This window comes from Pogona vitticeps, chromosome 1, assembly GCF_051106095.1.
Source record: "Pogona vitticeps strain Pit_001003342236 chromosome 1, PviZW2.1, whole genome shotgun sequence".
Classification (NCBI taxonomy): Eukaryota; Metazoa; Chordata; class Lepidosauria; order Squamata; family Agamidae; genus Pogona; species Pogona vitticeps.
The window spans coordinates 294,791,047-294,806,972 of record NC_135783.1 but is presented as its reverse complement, the minus strand read 5'-3'; the positions used below and the strand labels follow the sequence as shown (position 1 = coordinate 294,806,972).

Below are 15,926 nucleotides of genomic sequence, written 5' to 3'. Positions count from 1 at the left end.
TCAGCTGAACAGAAGAAGGGAACTAACTACAGGAGAAATAAAAGGGAGACATGAGCATTAAAGAAGCAGCACCTGCTCCTAGAGAAGGGTATGCCACCTCCACCCTATAATTATGGCCAGTCGCCTAACATGCATTGAGTCTGCACATGCTACTAAATGTCACATTCATTATGTCTCACTGGGGTGACTGAGGTATTTGAATTCACACCTCAACAAACTGCTAAGGCTGGAGAAACCTTCCCTTCTTAATCACATTAAAGCCATGATAAAAAAAATGTTTTTGAAATGTCTCACTGCAAATTGTTCTCAAATGTGGAGAAGAGGCCTTTGTCAAAAGGATTTGGCCAAATATTTCCATGCTGTTACCTATTTTGTTGTATGCACCACTCGAGAACTTCAACTTGAGTGCACAGCCCATCACAGAAATCTTTTAATACTGAGTCATTGAAGGAGTCCTGTTAGAAAGAAAGGCAAAGAGGAAATTATATCAAGTTTGTTAAAAAAAAAATACATCTAATTCTCCATCCAAAAAACTGACCGGAATCAAAAATACATCTAATTCTCCATCCAAAAAACTGACCGGAATCCAAGCAGAGAAAGTGCTTGTGCCCTCCCCAGATGCCTGGTGAGGTCTTACTTGCCTGAGATTTATGAAGAGTCCAGAGCAGCATTTTTGCTGATTCAATACTACGACATTGAGTCCATCCTAGTAATATCACAAGGCGACTGAGGTATTTGAATTCCCGCCTCAACAAACTGCTAAGGCTGGAGAAATCTTCCCTTTTTAATAATGATAATGCTGTGATCTAGAGGGGAGGAAAATACCTTTTTTTAATGCTGTGAAATATCAGACTTGGAAGAACTGTTACTGATAGAACAAGCCCATGAAATATAAAATTTATATAAATAAACAGTTCACTGGGACTGGGAATGGATTCTTTAGTCTGCCTGGAAACAGTCTTTGAAAAACAGGTACACAATATGCTACCATAAGGCCATCTCACTTTTCTAGTTCTAAAACTTCCCTTCAGCATTTTATACAGAAGCAAAGCTTTTATGGCACTAATCAAGGATAAGGAAAACTTATTCAACCCACTGGTCATATTCCAAGTGGGATCTACTCTCCAGGAGTAGACAGGAATTAAGGCCAGAACAGAATAGGTCAAAGTGAGGAGAAGAGGGGCAGGTGTGTCAATTCGTATCAATTCTGGCAGTTTTACACCAAGCATACCAAGCATAGCTTGCCTGACTGTACAACTCCTCAGGAATAAACCACAGTGCAAGACCTTGACTGCTAAAAATACAGTTCTGTTCCATGTACCAGTTTTATTTCATGCAACAGCTCAACTCTATGCAGAGTACTTAAAATTTAAATACACCTTTATATCGGATCATCACTTATTATTGGAGATCAGTGAAGAAGCATTTGTGGTATGGATAGGGAACCCACTTGTGGATTGTGTCCGGGTCAGCGGTTTCCCATCCCGGTCATGGACAAATGCAGCCAGGCATCGCAGCATATACTGACCAGATAGCTCAGCTGAATTAGGCACATGACTCTAGAGTGAGAATCTGGGAGTTTGGTTCCTCATTGTGGCTCCTGAGACAGGACATACAGCCTGTGTAAACTTGGACAAGCTGCATACTCTCAGAGTGTCCCCAGAAAAAGCGAATAACAAACCATTCCTGAGTACCTGCTATCTAGAAGACCCTGGCATTTTAATTGCTTCTTTTTTTGTATTTTAAATGTTCTAAGCCGCCCAGAAACCTTCGGATAGTGTGGGTGGCATATAAGTTAAATAAATAGATACATAAATAGATAAATAAATAAATAAATAAATAAATAAATAAATAAATACATACATACATACATACATACATACATACATACATACATACATACATACATACATACATTAAATGAATGAATGAATGAATGAATGAATGAATGAATGAATGAATGAATGAATGAATGAATGAATGAATGAATGAATGAATGGTTAGTTGCTACTGTGTTTCCCAGAAAATAAGACAGGGTCTTATATTAATTTTTGCTCCTAAAAACGCATTAGGGATTATTTTCAGGGGATGTTTTATTTTTTATTTTTTCATGTATAACAATCTACATTTATTCAAATACAGTCAAGTCATCTTCTTCTGGCTGCTGTACAATGGTGGAGGGTGGGGTTTCACTTATCTGGGGCTTATTTTGGGGTAGGGCTTATATTACGAGGCATCCTGAAAAATCATACTAGGGCTTATTTTCAGGTTAGATCTTATTTTCAGGGAAACAGAGCATCAATTTGAAGGCATGTTGTTGTTGTAACAGCATGTGCTTTATGTGCACCAAAGCCCCATGATAAAGTCTGACACTTCTGTTAATAGATTTTGGTTAAATAAATCCTTGCCTGAGATCGTGGAGAACCACTACCAATCATGGTCAAGACAAATACACATATTTAAGTGTAGTTCAGTTCTCTTCAATGCCAGTCAACTATTTTACATTCCTGTTTCAGACCTTTAACAACATTTCAAAATATGAAACTTGTCACTTTCTAGTCTATGTTCACATCCCTTCATTCATAAAAAAATCTTTAGCATACATGGACTCAAGTGAATAATACTCAAGGTGGCAATCAGAGGGTTGCACTCAGTGGTGTCCATCAGGTAGCAGAATGCAACACAATGGAAGAAGTGGCTTCCCCTCCCTCCAGAAATCCCCCTGCATGCCTTTCAAACTGCTCTGGACAGAGATCCTCTGGAACACCTTGAGGAGGCCAGTGAGGAGAAGAGGAAAGAGAAGTCATATTATGAAGTCCACTTGTATGGCATCAGATGGTGCCCACTGTAGATATCTAGATAAAGTACAAGGTACTGGATAGTTCCACGAATTAGGTGTCTAGCTGTGGAGCCAGAGATTGGGAGCTCAATTCCTGCACTACGCATCCCAAGAACAGTCAGTTTGTGTGTCTTGGGCGAGCTGCACAGTCCCAGGATGCCCCCAGAAGATGAAGATAGTAAACCACTTCTGAGTACTCTCTACTAGAAAGCCCTGAAAAGGGTTGTCATAAGTCAGAATTAATAATCATGTCCATAAGTGAGCACATAATTATTATTTCTTCCTTACCCCTTTATTTGAAGTTCATTGATCTAAGGCACTAAATTTACCATACATTTGCCACAAATCTCAGTGTTAATGGCAGGACTGTCCTTCACAAAGAAATTTGCTTTGTTCAGGGCCAGTCTTGCCATTAGAAAGGGTGAGGCAACCATATGCAATACAGATCCTAGCAATGTCACTCTTCTCCCAGCCATTTCTCCCAAGTTCCTTGGCCAGTGCCCTCTGTAGGGAACAGAGCTGCTTGTGCAACTTGACCTGCCTGAGCCCCTTAAGGTAGTTTTCTACCCTCAGAAGCAGCAGAGACTATTGTATCCTTGTTAGTACTGGAAAAAGATTCAGCTACTAGTCCCACTGGTTTCTGTCCATGAAAAAGAACAGGGAGAGGACTATTTTTCCCTTTGCCTTAGGCAGCAAAATGTCTTCACAAGCCAGAACTTATTTCTGAGACATCGGGATCAACAAGTTAACTGTTCAGCTTTTTCTGTCTTATGGGGGACTTACCAGAACTTGTTCCAAAAAGTGCTTGCTGCTACTGAGACAATAGAAATAGGCAGTTTTCCAAGAAGATGTCGGCTCACGATCCAAGAACAATGCCATCACTGCCCGCTCAGCATCCAACTGTTCTGATGAACCTGCAATATCCATAACTGTGGTTAAGTTCACATACCAGGGAGACATAGAAGACCTATTTAGGAATAAAAGCCTTCCCACAATTTGAATGGCACAAGTTCAGCCGAGCATGGAGGGATGCTCCCTACTTAACCTGGACAAGGACTACAGCTTCTCTCCTCTCAGCTACTGCTCTATTGAAGTGGGACATGATGCAGCAACCACAGAATACCCACAGGTGCCTGTTCCCCGTGGGAAAATGCCCAAGATACGTCAGCGTCATTCAAAAACTCTATTTTGCCATTTAACTAGAATTTGTAAAGGGGGGTAGACTCTTTTAAACTGAAACAAACCTTTGCCTGGAGACTTTGGTCCTAGCAGCTTCTCTCTCATCTTCTCAAGAAACACACTGCTGAAGAGGTTGAGCAAGGTGCGGCTGCCTTTCCTGAAGAGGCAGCTCAGTAACCTTTCTTCCCTCAGTGGGCTGCGTTCAGCCCAACAAGCATCCAGAAGTTCTCTGCAGAGAAGGCGCAGCTCTCCAGTCTGACTCTCTACCTCCACATTCACCAGGCTAAGGGCAGTATAGATTTCATCGACAGCCTTGGTCTGATCTGCTTCTGCTAAATTGGGATTTAGCTGAAGGCGCTTCAGATATTTCAGGGAATCCCAGAGAAAGTCAATTAAGACGTGTTGTGGTGAGAAACTATCAGGCAGCACAGAGACGTGTTCAGCAGGATCTCTCTGAAGAAGTTGTAATGCAGCCTGCAGCTTCCGGGGAGCCTGCAGCAGCATTTTTTGGAGAGCCGAGATTGCTTCTGCACTGAATTTCTGTATGGATACATCCCTTTGTTTCCTATTCGAATGTCTGTCTTCAAAAATTTCATACAACTCCTGAGAAAGGAAATACACAATTGGAATAACAATAAGCCGCCTAGAGTGGTCTAATTTGATCAGATAGGCGGGATAGAAATAAAATAAATAAATAAATAAAAATAAATAAGTCACTTTTCATTGCAACTCCATTTGTCAAAATTAAAAATGTTAATGAACAAAGCAGGGAATGCCCCTCTGTAAATCTCAGGACAAACATCTTCTCTTGCTTTACTATTCCTGCCGATTATTATGCTTTCCCATGTCAATTTAATGCAAAAATGAACTGTCTTTTTTGAACAGATGCTCAGTGTACTGCTTTCTAACATCTAGGTTTCTTTTAATTTTATTTATTTAACTTATTTTATTTTATTTTATTTTATTTGTTTAACTTATATGCCGCCCACACTACCCAAAGGTCTCTGGGCGGCTTGTCAGAGTACAGGTTATTTCAAGAGCCCTGTAAGTATTATTCTTAATCAGCAAAAGGCATAAATATGCTTCCAGCATTCCTTTCACAATTCTGTTCACATGGCTGGTCTTGTCCTATTCTTACTTTCTTTCAGTAAAGCACAGGGAGCACTTGAAATCAAAGTAATACTTATCCTCTTTTTCTGCTGTGGTGAAACAAGAACTAAATTAAAAACAAAAACTAAATAAAAACAGTTATGCTTTCAAGAGGAAATTAAGCCACAAGCACCCTGTGTACATGGCATATGATTTTCTTATAATAACTGGAACAACAGAAATGCCTATTTCTGGCTGTAGCTTTAATGTGACCACCTGTGATTCCAGAATACTGTATGCTCCTTATTGGTCATCATTCATGCTCTTTGAATAGAATTTCTAAAAAAGCTAATGGGAAATTTATAGACAAGAATACTGTAACTGGAACAACAGTGCTAAAGAAAAGCATGATGTGCTGTGAGTCAATCGCACTATCAGAAAAGGATCAAGAGTTTTGTTTCTTCTATTATATTTTCTTTACTCTATTTCACTACCTGAAATGTTCAGCTTACATAGAAGCTTCACATACACACACAGCATTATAGTACCTGCTGAAATTAACAGTTATATAAGACATGATTATACAGTGGTGCCTTGCAAGACGATTTTAATTCGTTCCACAAAAATCGTCGTCTTGTGAAAAAATCGTCTTGCGAGGTTCCCTATGCATTGGTCTAAAAAAAAAGTCTTGAGAAGCATCGGTCTAAAAAAAAAAAGCCTTGCAAAGCACGGTCATAGAAAAAAGTCTTGCGAGGCACCATAGTGATGGCAAAAAACAATCATCTTGTGGGTTTTTCATCCCACGAGGCAATAGTCTAGCGAGGCACCACTGTATAAGTCAATGCACTGTTGAGTCTGTTCAGATGCTTCTGCACTAGAAAGAGCATAGCCATGTCAAGTTGATACTCAAAAAGGAAGCAGACCTTTAGAACAGTATGTGGGACATTCTTTTCCAGTTCTTCTAAGAGAAGCAAGAATTCAGTTTCTCTTTTGATAGATACTGGTAAAGTTTTCTGCAATGATCAGAGAAAAAAAGAAAAAGAAAAGAAACATATTAAAAGAGAATACAATTAAAAACTATTTAGTGAGATCTTATTGTCAAGTACTATTAGATGTTTTAAAGCTTTAGAAACTGGGGACAGACTGCAATTCATTTCTGACTCTGCTTTGATACTATACAATTACTCAGCTGCCATTAGCTATTCACTGTCGGTTATAACTCACAGATTCCATTCATTCATTTTTAAAGATGACAGCTACAATCCAAGGGAGCCATTGATGGGAACTATACACACAGCTACAGCTTCTGCCGCTACTAGGTTTAAACCAGTGGTTCTTAACGTGGGTGATAATGCCCCCCAGGGGGCGATTTCATTTTTCAGGGGGGCGGTAGAACGAAAAGGGGCAGCGTGGGGGCACTGGAGCAGAAGGGGGCGGTAGGGGGGTGCTGGAGCAAGCCAAACCTGTGAAGATGGCTGCAGCCTTTTTACAATGTGCATGAATATATATTTTCCTCCAATCTTAATTTAGTTTCAGAGTTTTCGTCTTGAAATTTTTAGTTCCTGCATTGCGGTTTGTTTTTATGCCCCTTTTATATTTCTTTTTGCGTCTTAAAATTCGCTTGCAACTAAATAATTAAATGTTACTTTTGGGGGGCATTTCATTTTCTTGGAATTGAATTTTGTTTTCATGGGTCATTGGATTTAAGTGTCTTAAACAAACAAACAAACAAACAAACAAACAAACAAATAATGAAAAGATATCATCACCGCGGGGAGGGGGCGATGATAACTTCCTCAAAGGCTCAAGGGGGCGTTTCTTTCAAAAAGGTTAAGAACCATTGGTTTAAACTAAATGTGCCCCATTAAGCTCAGTAGGACTCCAAACTTTCCAACCACACCAACTCCTGTGCTTTTTAAGCACACAGAAATAAAGTAGCAGGAGCTTTTCCTGACACTTGATCCATATACATAGGTGTCCTTTAATTATATAGCAGGAGGGCCTTTCAAAAGGTAGCAATCCAATCAAAGTGGATGAAAGGAATTCAAGAGCATGGCTCCTTGAACCAAAAAAAGCTGTTTTGTGTTCCAGCCTGAATATTCAGAAAATGAATAGGCTTTGCATTAGCAGAGCAGTCCACAGGAAAAAAATGTAACAGAACTTTTTACAGTTTTGATGAAGGTTTTGTTCACTATTCAATGAATAGTCATAATATAGAAAGTACATAAGAAATTCACAAGTTGTAATGTACCAAAAAAACCCTACACGATTTCTCCACACTTTTAGCACTGCTAAATATAGTAAAACATGGCTTTGGACTTTTTTAAAATCAAATTTCATTGAGCAGATTGAAATGTCTTTGTACCTGGCACACATTTATATATTTTGATATTTTAAATGTTTTCTTTACCTGATCCCATGCCAGCCACTTCTGCAGCACAAGGAGCCAAAACCAAGCAAGTTTTTGAGGACTTTGATTAGGTCCACACCTACAAAGAACCCAATACCCAAGAATAGGTCATTTATATTCTATATTCATGACTCTAGAAATCCCAATAACATGAATAGACAATTTGGTTTTGTCCCTGCCAACCACTTCTTCCATCTTCATGAAGACTCATATTGTCCAAGATTCCCCATCTGTAAGGAATTACAAACGTGAAAGGACTCTTATTTTTTGGCTAAGCTCTCTGAATTTTGGCTGAAGAAATTCCTACAGATCTTTGGGGGCTGTAGTCTGAAGAACATGAACTTTTCATGCCTGTTCAATGTAGTGAGATCCATGTGATTATACTGATGAGTATTTACAACCATTTTTTATTCTCCAGATTACAGACAGTATACTGAAATAACAATGAAAATATCTAACAGCAGTCTAACAAGAGTCTTACAACATGTATTATTGTATATAATGGCAGTCTGTCATTGTTTGCATTTTGGGGAATAAGAACAATAACAATAACACAGGCACAAAGACTTATGAGATACCCTTTTACTTTTAACTAGATTAATATTCCATTAACACAATAAAATACATTTTAATAAGTCTGTGCATTGTTGCATTAGTATATGATGTTGAACCATCAAGTCAATTCTAACTTATGGTGACCCTTTTCAGGGTTTTATAGGCGGAGAGTACTCAGAAGTGGTTTACGACTACGTTCTTCTGGGGGCATCCTGTGACTATGCAGCTTGTCCAAGACCACACAGGCAGGCTCTTCTCTCTGAAGGCACAGTGGAGAATTAAACTCTCAACCTCTGGCTCCACATCTAAATACTCAGTTCACTTAGCTATCCAGCCAGCTCATGTTATACATAGCAATAATAAATCTATACACTGAAACCTTATGGTTAAGCAGCAATCTTCTATCCACATACAGCGGTGCCCCGCTTGACTATGATAATATGTTCCAGCAAAATCGCTGTTAAGCGATATCGTCGTCAAGCGAAAAAAAACCCTATTGGAATGCATTGGAAACCGGTCAATGCGTTCCAATAGGGAAATACCTTATCATCCAGCGAAGATTGCCCATAGAGAACTGCCGATCAGCTTTTCAAAGTCGCTGTAATGCGAAGGTTCCCTCCGGAAAGCAGCCATTTTCCGAAGGGTGGGAAGCCATTTTGTGAACGGAAGCCATTTTGCAGAGCCAAAAAATTGTCGTTAAGCGAACAAACAGTTTGCGAAGCAGGCTCCTAATCGACGTCAAGCTGATTTCCCCCATTAGAACCATCGTTTTGCTATCGCAATGGCGATCGCAAAAATGTCATTGTGAAGCCATTTTGACGTCATGCGGGTAAGTGTATAGCGGGGCACCACTGTACTTGGAAGTAACCCCATTAAAAACAATGACACTGATTTCTAGTGTTTATTATATTTCAATCTGTTTTAGATGCTTTAATATATACTTTCACTTATTTTTATCTAGAGGTAACAGAAAATTTGCAGCACTAACCTGAACTGGGAAGGGCAGGTAACTAGAGCATACAGAATTCTTTCCACTTTTTCAGAGCCATCCTTCCACTGATGTAACTGGGGAATGCAGGCCTGTGCAAGTTCCCACTCTCCTCTCTGCACACATTCACAGAAAAAGTGGAAGAGCTCTTCCAGGGATGCAGATTCTTCCTTACCAAATGGAAACATCTTCCTACTTCAGAAAGCAAACACCAAGGTGGTGAAATTATACTGTAAGCAAAGACTTTGCCAATATACTCCCTAAAGTCTAGAAAGGAATTTGCAAAATACTAAGTCTTTCTCTACATTACAACATATTTATAAAGTTCAGGCAAGTAACTGGTCTTGTATCATTCTTTTCAGTTGTTGTTGTTGTTTCACTCTCTTGGCATACAATAAAACAGGTTTTCAGGTGGAAGAAGGCCTTAAGCCTGAAGGTATTCAATACTTATGGACTCATACTCCCATTCTGCACCAAACAATAAACACTATCAGGAAATACATGGCCCCATACAGCAATGACAAAAGTTTTCTTTTCCCAATGATGGTTCCATGAAAAATCCACTAAAATATTTGGATGACATGTGTGTGTAAACAGAAAAGTGCAGCCTTCTAACTCATCTGCATAGCAGTCTAACCTGGTATCAGATCTGCAAGCAATAGATTGGCAGATTACTTACCCTCAACCTTGCACCCCAATATCCATCCAGTCCCCCCATGTCCAGCAACAATCATGCCACAAATTTTCTTTACAAATGTGACTTTACAAATGTTACAGTAACTTGCAGTTTCAATCAGATGCACTTCTGGTTTCCACGTGGCAATGAGCATGCACTGAGAACTGCCTATACAATGGCTACATCCCATGCTGGATTCTTTTATGGGAAACTTCAAGAGTCCTCAAAAACAACCTGTATTTAAGAGCACAGCAATATAGAAAGCAGTCCTAAGCATGTTTATATCCATCTAAATCCCCTTCACAGATTGCTGCCTTGTTGTGGCGAAGGGGCTTGAGCAATTCAGAGAAGCTATGGGCTATGCCGTGCAGGGACACCCAAGATGGACAGGTCATAGCGGAGAGTTCTGACTAAATATGATCCACCTGGAGCAGGAACTGGCAAGCCACTCCGGTATCTTTGCCAAGAAAATCCCATGTACAGAAACAAACGGCTAAAAGATATGACGCTGGAAGGTGAGCCCCTCAGGTCGGAAGGCATCCAATATGCTAATGACGAAGAGCAGAGGACAAGTACGAGCAGCTCCAGAGATAATGAAGTAGTTGGGCCAAAGCCGAAAGGACGTTCAGTTGCGGACGTGCTTGGAAGTGAAAGGAAAGTCCGATGCTGCAAAGAAGAATACTGCATGGAAACCTGGAATGTAAGATCTATGAACCTTGGTAAGTTGAATGTGGTCAAACAGGAGATGGTAAGAATCAACATGACATCCTGGGCACCAGTGAACTAAAATGGACGGGAATGGGCAAATTCAATTCAGACGATTATCATATCTACTATTGGGGGGAAGAATCCCGTAGAAGAAATGGAGTAGTCCTCATAGTCAACAAAAGAGTGGGAAAAGCTGTACTGGGATACAACCTTCAAAATGAAAGAATGACTTCAATATAAATCCAAGACAGACCTTTCAACATCACAGTAATCCAATTTATGCACCAACCACCGATGCTGAAGAGGCTGAAATTGACCAATTCTATGAAGATTTACAACACCTTCTAGAACTGACACCAAAGAAAGATGTTCTTGTCATTATAGGGGACTGGAATGCTAACATAGGGAGTCAAGAGATAAAAGGAACAAAAGGTAAGTTTGGTGTTGAAGTTCAGAACAAAGCAGGCCAAAGGCTAATAAGATATTTGTAAAGAGAACAAGCTGGTCATCACAAACACTCTTTTCCAATAACACAAGAGGCGACACTACACATGGACATCACCAGAAGTCGTCAATACCAAAATCAGATTGATCATGGTCTCTGCAGCCAAAGATGGAGAAGCTCTATACAGTCAGCAAAAACAAGACTTGGACTGACTGTGGCTCTGATTATCAGCTTCTTATAACAAAACTCAAGCTTAAACTGAAGAAAGTAGGAAAAACCATGGGGCTAGTCAGTTATAATCTGAACCACTGGTTCTTAACCTTGGGTTACTCAGGAGTTTTGGACTGCAACTCCCAGAAGCCTTCACCACCAACTGTGCTGGCTGGGGTTTCTGGGAGTTGCAGTTCAAAAACATCAGAGTAACAAAGGTTAAGAACCACTGATCTAAACCAAATCCCTTATGAATACACAATGGAAGTGAAGAACAGATTTAAGGAACTCGATTTGGTGGACAGAGTGCCTGAAGAACTATGGATAGAGGCTCGTAACAGTGTAGAGGTGGCAGCAACAAAAACCATCCCAAAGAAAAGGAAAGGCAAGAAAGCAAAGTGGCTGTCGAACGATGCCTTACAAATAGCAGAGAAGAGAAGGGAAACAAAATGCAAGGGAGATAGGGAAAGCTAGATAATTGAATGCAGATTTCCAAAGAATAGCAATGAGAGACAAGAGGGCCTGCTTACATGAACAGTGCAAAGAAACAGAGGAAAAGAATATAAAGGGAAAAACCAGAGATCTGTTCAGGAAAACTGGAAATATTAAAGGAACACTTTGTGCAAAGATAGACATGATAAATGACAAAAATAGTAGGGACCTAACAGAAGCAGAGGGATGTGGTGGCGCTGTGGGCTAAACCCCAGAAGCCTGTGCTGCAGGGTCAGAAGACCAGCAGTCGTGAGATCGAATCCACGCAGCGGAGTAAGTGCCCGTTGCTTGCCCCAGCTCCCGCCAACCTAGCGGTTTGAAAGCATGCAAATGCAAGTAGATATTTGGGACCACTTCGGTGGGAAAGTAACAGCATTCCGTGTCTAAGTCGCACTGCCCATGTGACCACGGAAGATTGTCTTCAGACAAAACGCTGGCTCTTTGGCTTGGAAACGGGGATGAGACACCCCCCCCAGAGTCGAACACGACTGGACAAAAAAAATTGTCAAGGGGAACCTTTACCTTTACCTAACCGAAGCAGAAGACATCAAGAAGAGGTGGCAAGAATACACCGAGGAATTATACCAGAAAGATCTGGATGTCCCGGACAACCCAGATAGTGTGTTTGCTGACCTTGAGCCAGACATCCTGGAGAGTGAAGTCAAGTGGGCCTTAGAAAGCATGGCTAACAACAAAGCAAGTGAAGGTGATGGCATTCCAGTGGAACTATTTAAAATCTTAAAAAATGACACTGTTAAGGTGCCAGCAAGTTTGAAAAACTCAGCAGTGGCCAGAGGATTGGAAAAGATCAGTCTTCATCCCAATCCCAAAGAAGGGCAGTGCCAAAGATTGCTCCAACTACCATACAATTGCACTCATTTCACATGGTAGCAAGGTTCTGCTCAAAATCCTACAAGGAAGGCTTCAGCAGCATGTGGATTGAGAACTCCTAGAAGCTGGATTTCAAAGGGGCAGAGGAACTAGAGACCAAATTGCTAACATGCGCTGGATTATGGAGAAAGCCAGAGAGTTCCAGACAAAAAAAATCTACTTCTGCTTCATTAACTATGCAAAAGCCTTTGAATGTGTGGGCCACAGCAAACTATGGCAAGTTCTTAAAGAACTGGGACTGCCTGACCACCTTATCTATCTCCTGAGAAATCTATATGTGAGGCAGGAAGCAACAGTTAGAACTGGATATGGAACAACTGATTGGTTCAGTTGGTACGACAAGGCTGTATATTGTCCCCCGGCTTATTTAACTTATATGCAGAATACATCATGCGAAAGGCAGGACTGGATGAATCCCAAGCCAGAATTAAGATTGCCGGAAGAAATATCAACAACCTCCGATATGCATATGATACCACTCTGATGGCAGAAAGTGAGGAGGATTTAAAGAACCTCTTAATGAGGGTGAAAGAGGAGAGTGCAAAAATGGTCTGAAGCTCAAAAAAACCAAGATCATGGCCACGGGCCCCATCACCTCCTGGCAAATCGAAGGGGAAGATATGGAGGCAGTGACCGATTTTACTTTCTTGGGCTCCATGATCACTGCAGATGGTGACAGCAACCACGAAATTAAAAGACGCCTGCTTCTTGGGAGGAAAGTGATGACAAACCTAGACAGCATTTAAAAAGCAGAGACATCACCTTGTCAAGGTTTATCTAGTAGCAGTGTATGGAAGTGAGAGCTGGACCATAAAGAAGGCTGACCACCGGTGAATTGATGCTTTTGAATTGTGGTGCTGGAGGAAACTCATGAGAGTCCCCTGGACTGCAAGGAGAACAAATCTATCCATTCTGAAGGAAATCAACCCTGAGTGCTCACTGGAAGGACAGATCCTGAAGCTGAAGCTCCAATACTTTGGCCATCTCATGAGAAGAGAAGACTTCCTAGAAAAGCCTCTGATGTTGGGAAAGTGTGAAGGCAAGAGGAGAAGGGGATGACAGAGGACGAGATGGTTGGACAGTGTCATCAAAGCTCCCAACATGAATTTGACACAATTCCAGGAGGCACTGTAAGATAGAAGGCCTGGCGTGCTCTGGTCCATGGGGTCACGAAGACCGGATACAACTTAACGACTAAATAACAACAAAAAGCTGTCCTAGTTAAGAAAGATGTACTCCCCAATGTCTTATTTGGGATTACAGCATGAGATGGTGAAGAAGTCAGGACAGTAGAAAAATAATTACTGTACACTAGATGCAGGACTATAATGCAGCTTATGAACATACATTTCCTATGTTCACATATTTCTCCTGAGCCAGAGACCTTTTTTTCTATTAGTCACATTTTTTAAAAAAAAAATTCTATCTTTCCCATCACTATTCATCACTGGGATTAAAATCTCTTTTAAAATTTTATTTGCAAGATAAAAAGGGTTATACTATTACTGAATTATAATGCAATATGATGATAAACCAGAGTCTCAGAAACAGCCAAATCCTTACCTTGTAACATTCCAAATTAACTATGCTGTATTGCAGTATTGTTGTAAATACACTTTTTTTACATTCTCATCTATATGTTCAAAAATTTGAGACTATTTTTAAAATGAACTATTGTATCCTTATTTGCTTGGAGGCAGTATACTGGACCCTATAACAGCTATATTAAAATCTTGGGTTTCTTTGTATTTTACAAGCTTTGAAGGGGGCCTTCCTCAATATGTAACAAAATTTGGGTTCACAACACATCCAAACAATTTTGACATTCAAGACATGAGACACACACACAAAAAATAAGTTTCAATATTTGCCCAGTGGGCAGCAATATGTAATCCGAAACTGAATGTTGTCCATGGGTTCATTTGACAATGTATCCACCCTTCTCCCCACAATTATGTTCCAGTCATTAACATTTTTACTGGCTTTCCTAGATACATTTTCCTACATACTAATTAGGGTTTTGATAAACCTGTTCCCTGAAATAGATGAACTGTAAATATTTCTGGTTTTAGGTCAAAAACTGCAAAATGGCTGAGAACACAGTAAGATTTACCAGGAGTGGTGCTGGAAGATCAGGGGCAAACACAGAGTTTTGCAAAGGGCTGTGAGTAATTTTTCACATCATATCTTCATCTGATACTTTGATTTATGTTGCTTTACATTACACCTTGTATTTGTCACTGCATTGTGTTCTGTCTGAAATTCAGTACCTCCTCTCATGGATCTTATTCCCTGTTTATCAGCTGTGACATGAAAGAAAATCTTCAAATCAACTGTACCCACAAGTCGCCTCCAGCCATGTTTCCTTATCCCCCCATTCAGTGGGACAAATACTGAAGCCAATTTTCTTCACAAGCTGGACTAACAAGTGCTATGCGGCTCTGAAATAAAAGACAGAAATGTATATATTCAGATATACACCTAACTAAATGTAATGGTACTTATACAATATCCCCAAGAGTACAGAGTTATAAACTAAACCGGTGGAAAACAAGTGAGCTTCCTGGGACCCGGCTAAAACAAGTTTTTTTTTTTCTCACAATATTATTCTGCAGGGCAAATACAGAACTACAGTGAACGTCATTTCCTATAAACTACAACAAATCCACAGCTGGCCAGACTGGTTCTCAAGCAGCCTAAACCACCTACTGTATTTAATCTCTAAAGCCAGAGCCTCCTCACGCCCAAAGGCATCTTTTTTTCAATTTGCTTTTGGGATTAGCAACTCTTCTCTGACCAGCTAATCTGCTCCAGTTCATACCATGTCGGCTTCTTTTTTTAAACCTACATCGAGAGAAGCTACTGCTTATGCCTCACGCCTGTAACAATGCGATCCGCGTTTCCACCGAGCTAAGCCCGACTTCCTTCCAGGGTCGACGTTAAGCAAGTTACTATCCCTGTCCTCTGGAGAAACCGGCAAACGCTTCGCCTACATTGCAAAGCAACTGCCAGTGTGAAAAGCTACACCCATTTAAATAACTAGGGACAATAATATACAACGTTCTTGTTAGCCTGCGGAAACCAGCTACAGTACTCTTCTAACCCTCGTATTCTCGCCTCTAAATAGATACATAAATAAATAAAACTATCCTAGGCAGGATTCATTAGCGTTTTGGAGTCCTTCTCGGACTCTGATCACACACGATGGGAGTTTTCTCTCTCCTGCTCCCTCCCTTTCCCTAACCTGTAAAGGCGGCGAGGCTAGGGAAACAGCTGCCCTTGCTCCCAGTCCGACCCACCTGGAAAATCAGCTCCAGTCATCGGCAAAATATACACTTAGCGCTCGTGTGCGCTTGCAGTGTTTAGCTTCCGCGCTCTGTCTAGTCCCTAACAGAATCTGTCCCACATTTTCGCGGCCATATTGAAAAGCAAATCAGGTGATCC

At 40.6% G+C, this 15,926-nt stretch overlaps 1 protein-coding gene across 1 annotated transcript in view; it reads right to left on the bottom strand.

The window, feature by feature from the left end:
- The window catches only part of ZFYVE26 (zinc finger FYVE-type containing 26), a 75,878-nt gene extending 59,952 nt beyond the window's left edge, over window positions 1-15,926 (bottom strand). Inside the window, exons 1-9 of the mRNA XM_078390381.1 lie at window positions 15,782-15,926; window positions 14,596-14,923; window positions 9,061-9,255; window positions 7,518-7,596; window positions 6,031-6,120; window positions 4,084-4,621; window positions 3,623-3,753; window positions 642-806; window positions 367-455 (exon numbers count right to left, since the gene is read on the bottom strand). Of these exons, the coding sequence (XP_078246507.1) occupies window positions 367-455; window positions 642-806; window positions 3,623-3,753; window positions 4,084-4,621; window positions 6,031-6,120; window positions 7,518-7,596; window positions 9,061-9,248 (1,280 nt within the window). The 5' untranslated portion in view covers window positions 9,249-9,255; window positions 14,596-14,923; window positions 15,782-15,926. The remainder of the gene's footprint in view (window positions 1-366; window positions 456-641; window positions 807-3,622; window positions 3,754-4,083; window positions 4,622-6,030; window positions 6,121-7,517; window positions 7,597-9,060; window positions 9,256-14,595; window positions 14,924-15,781) is intronic.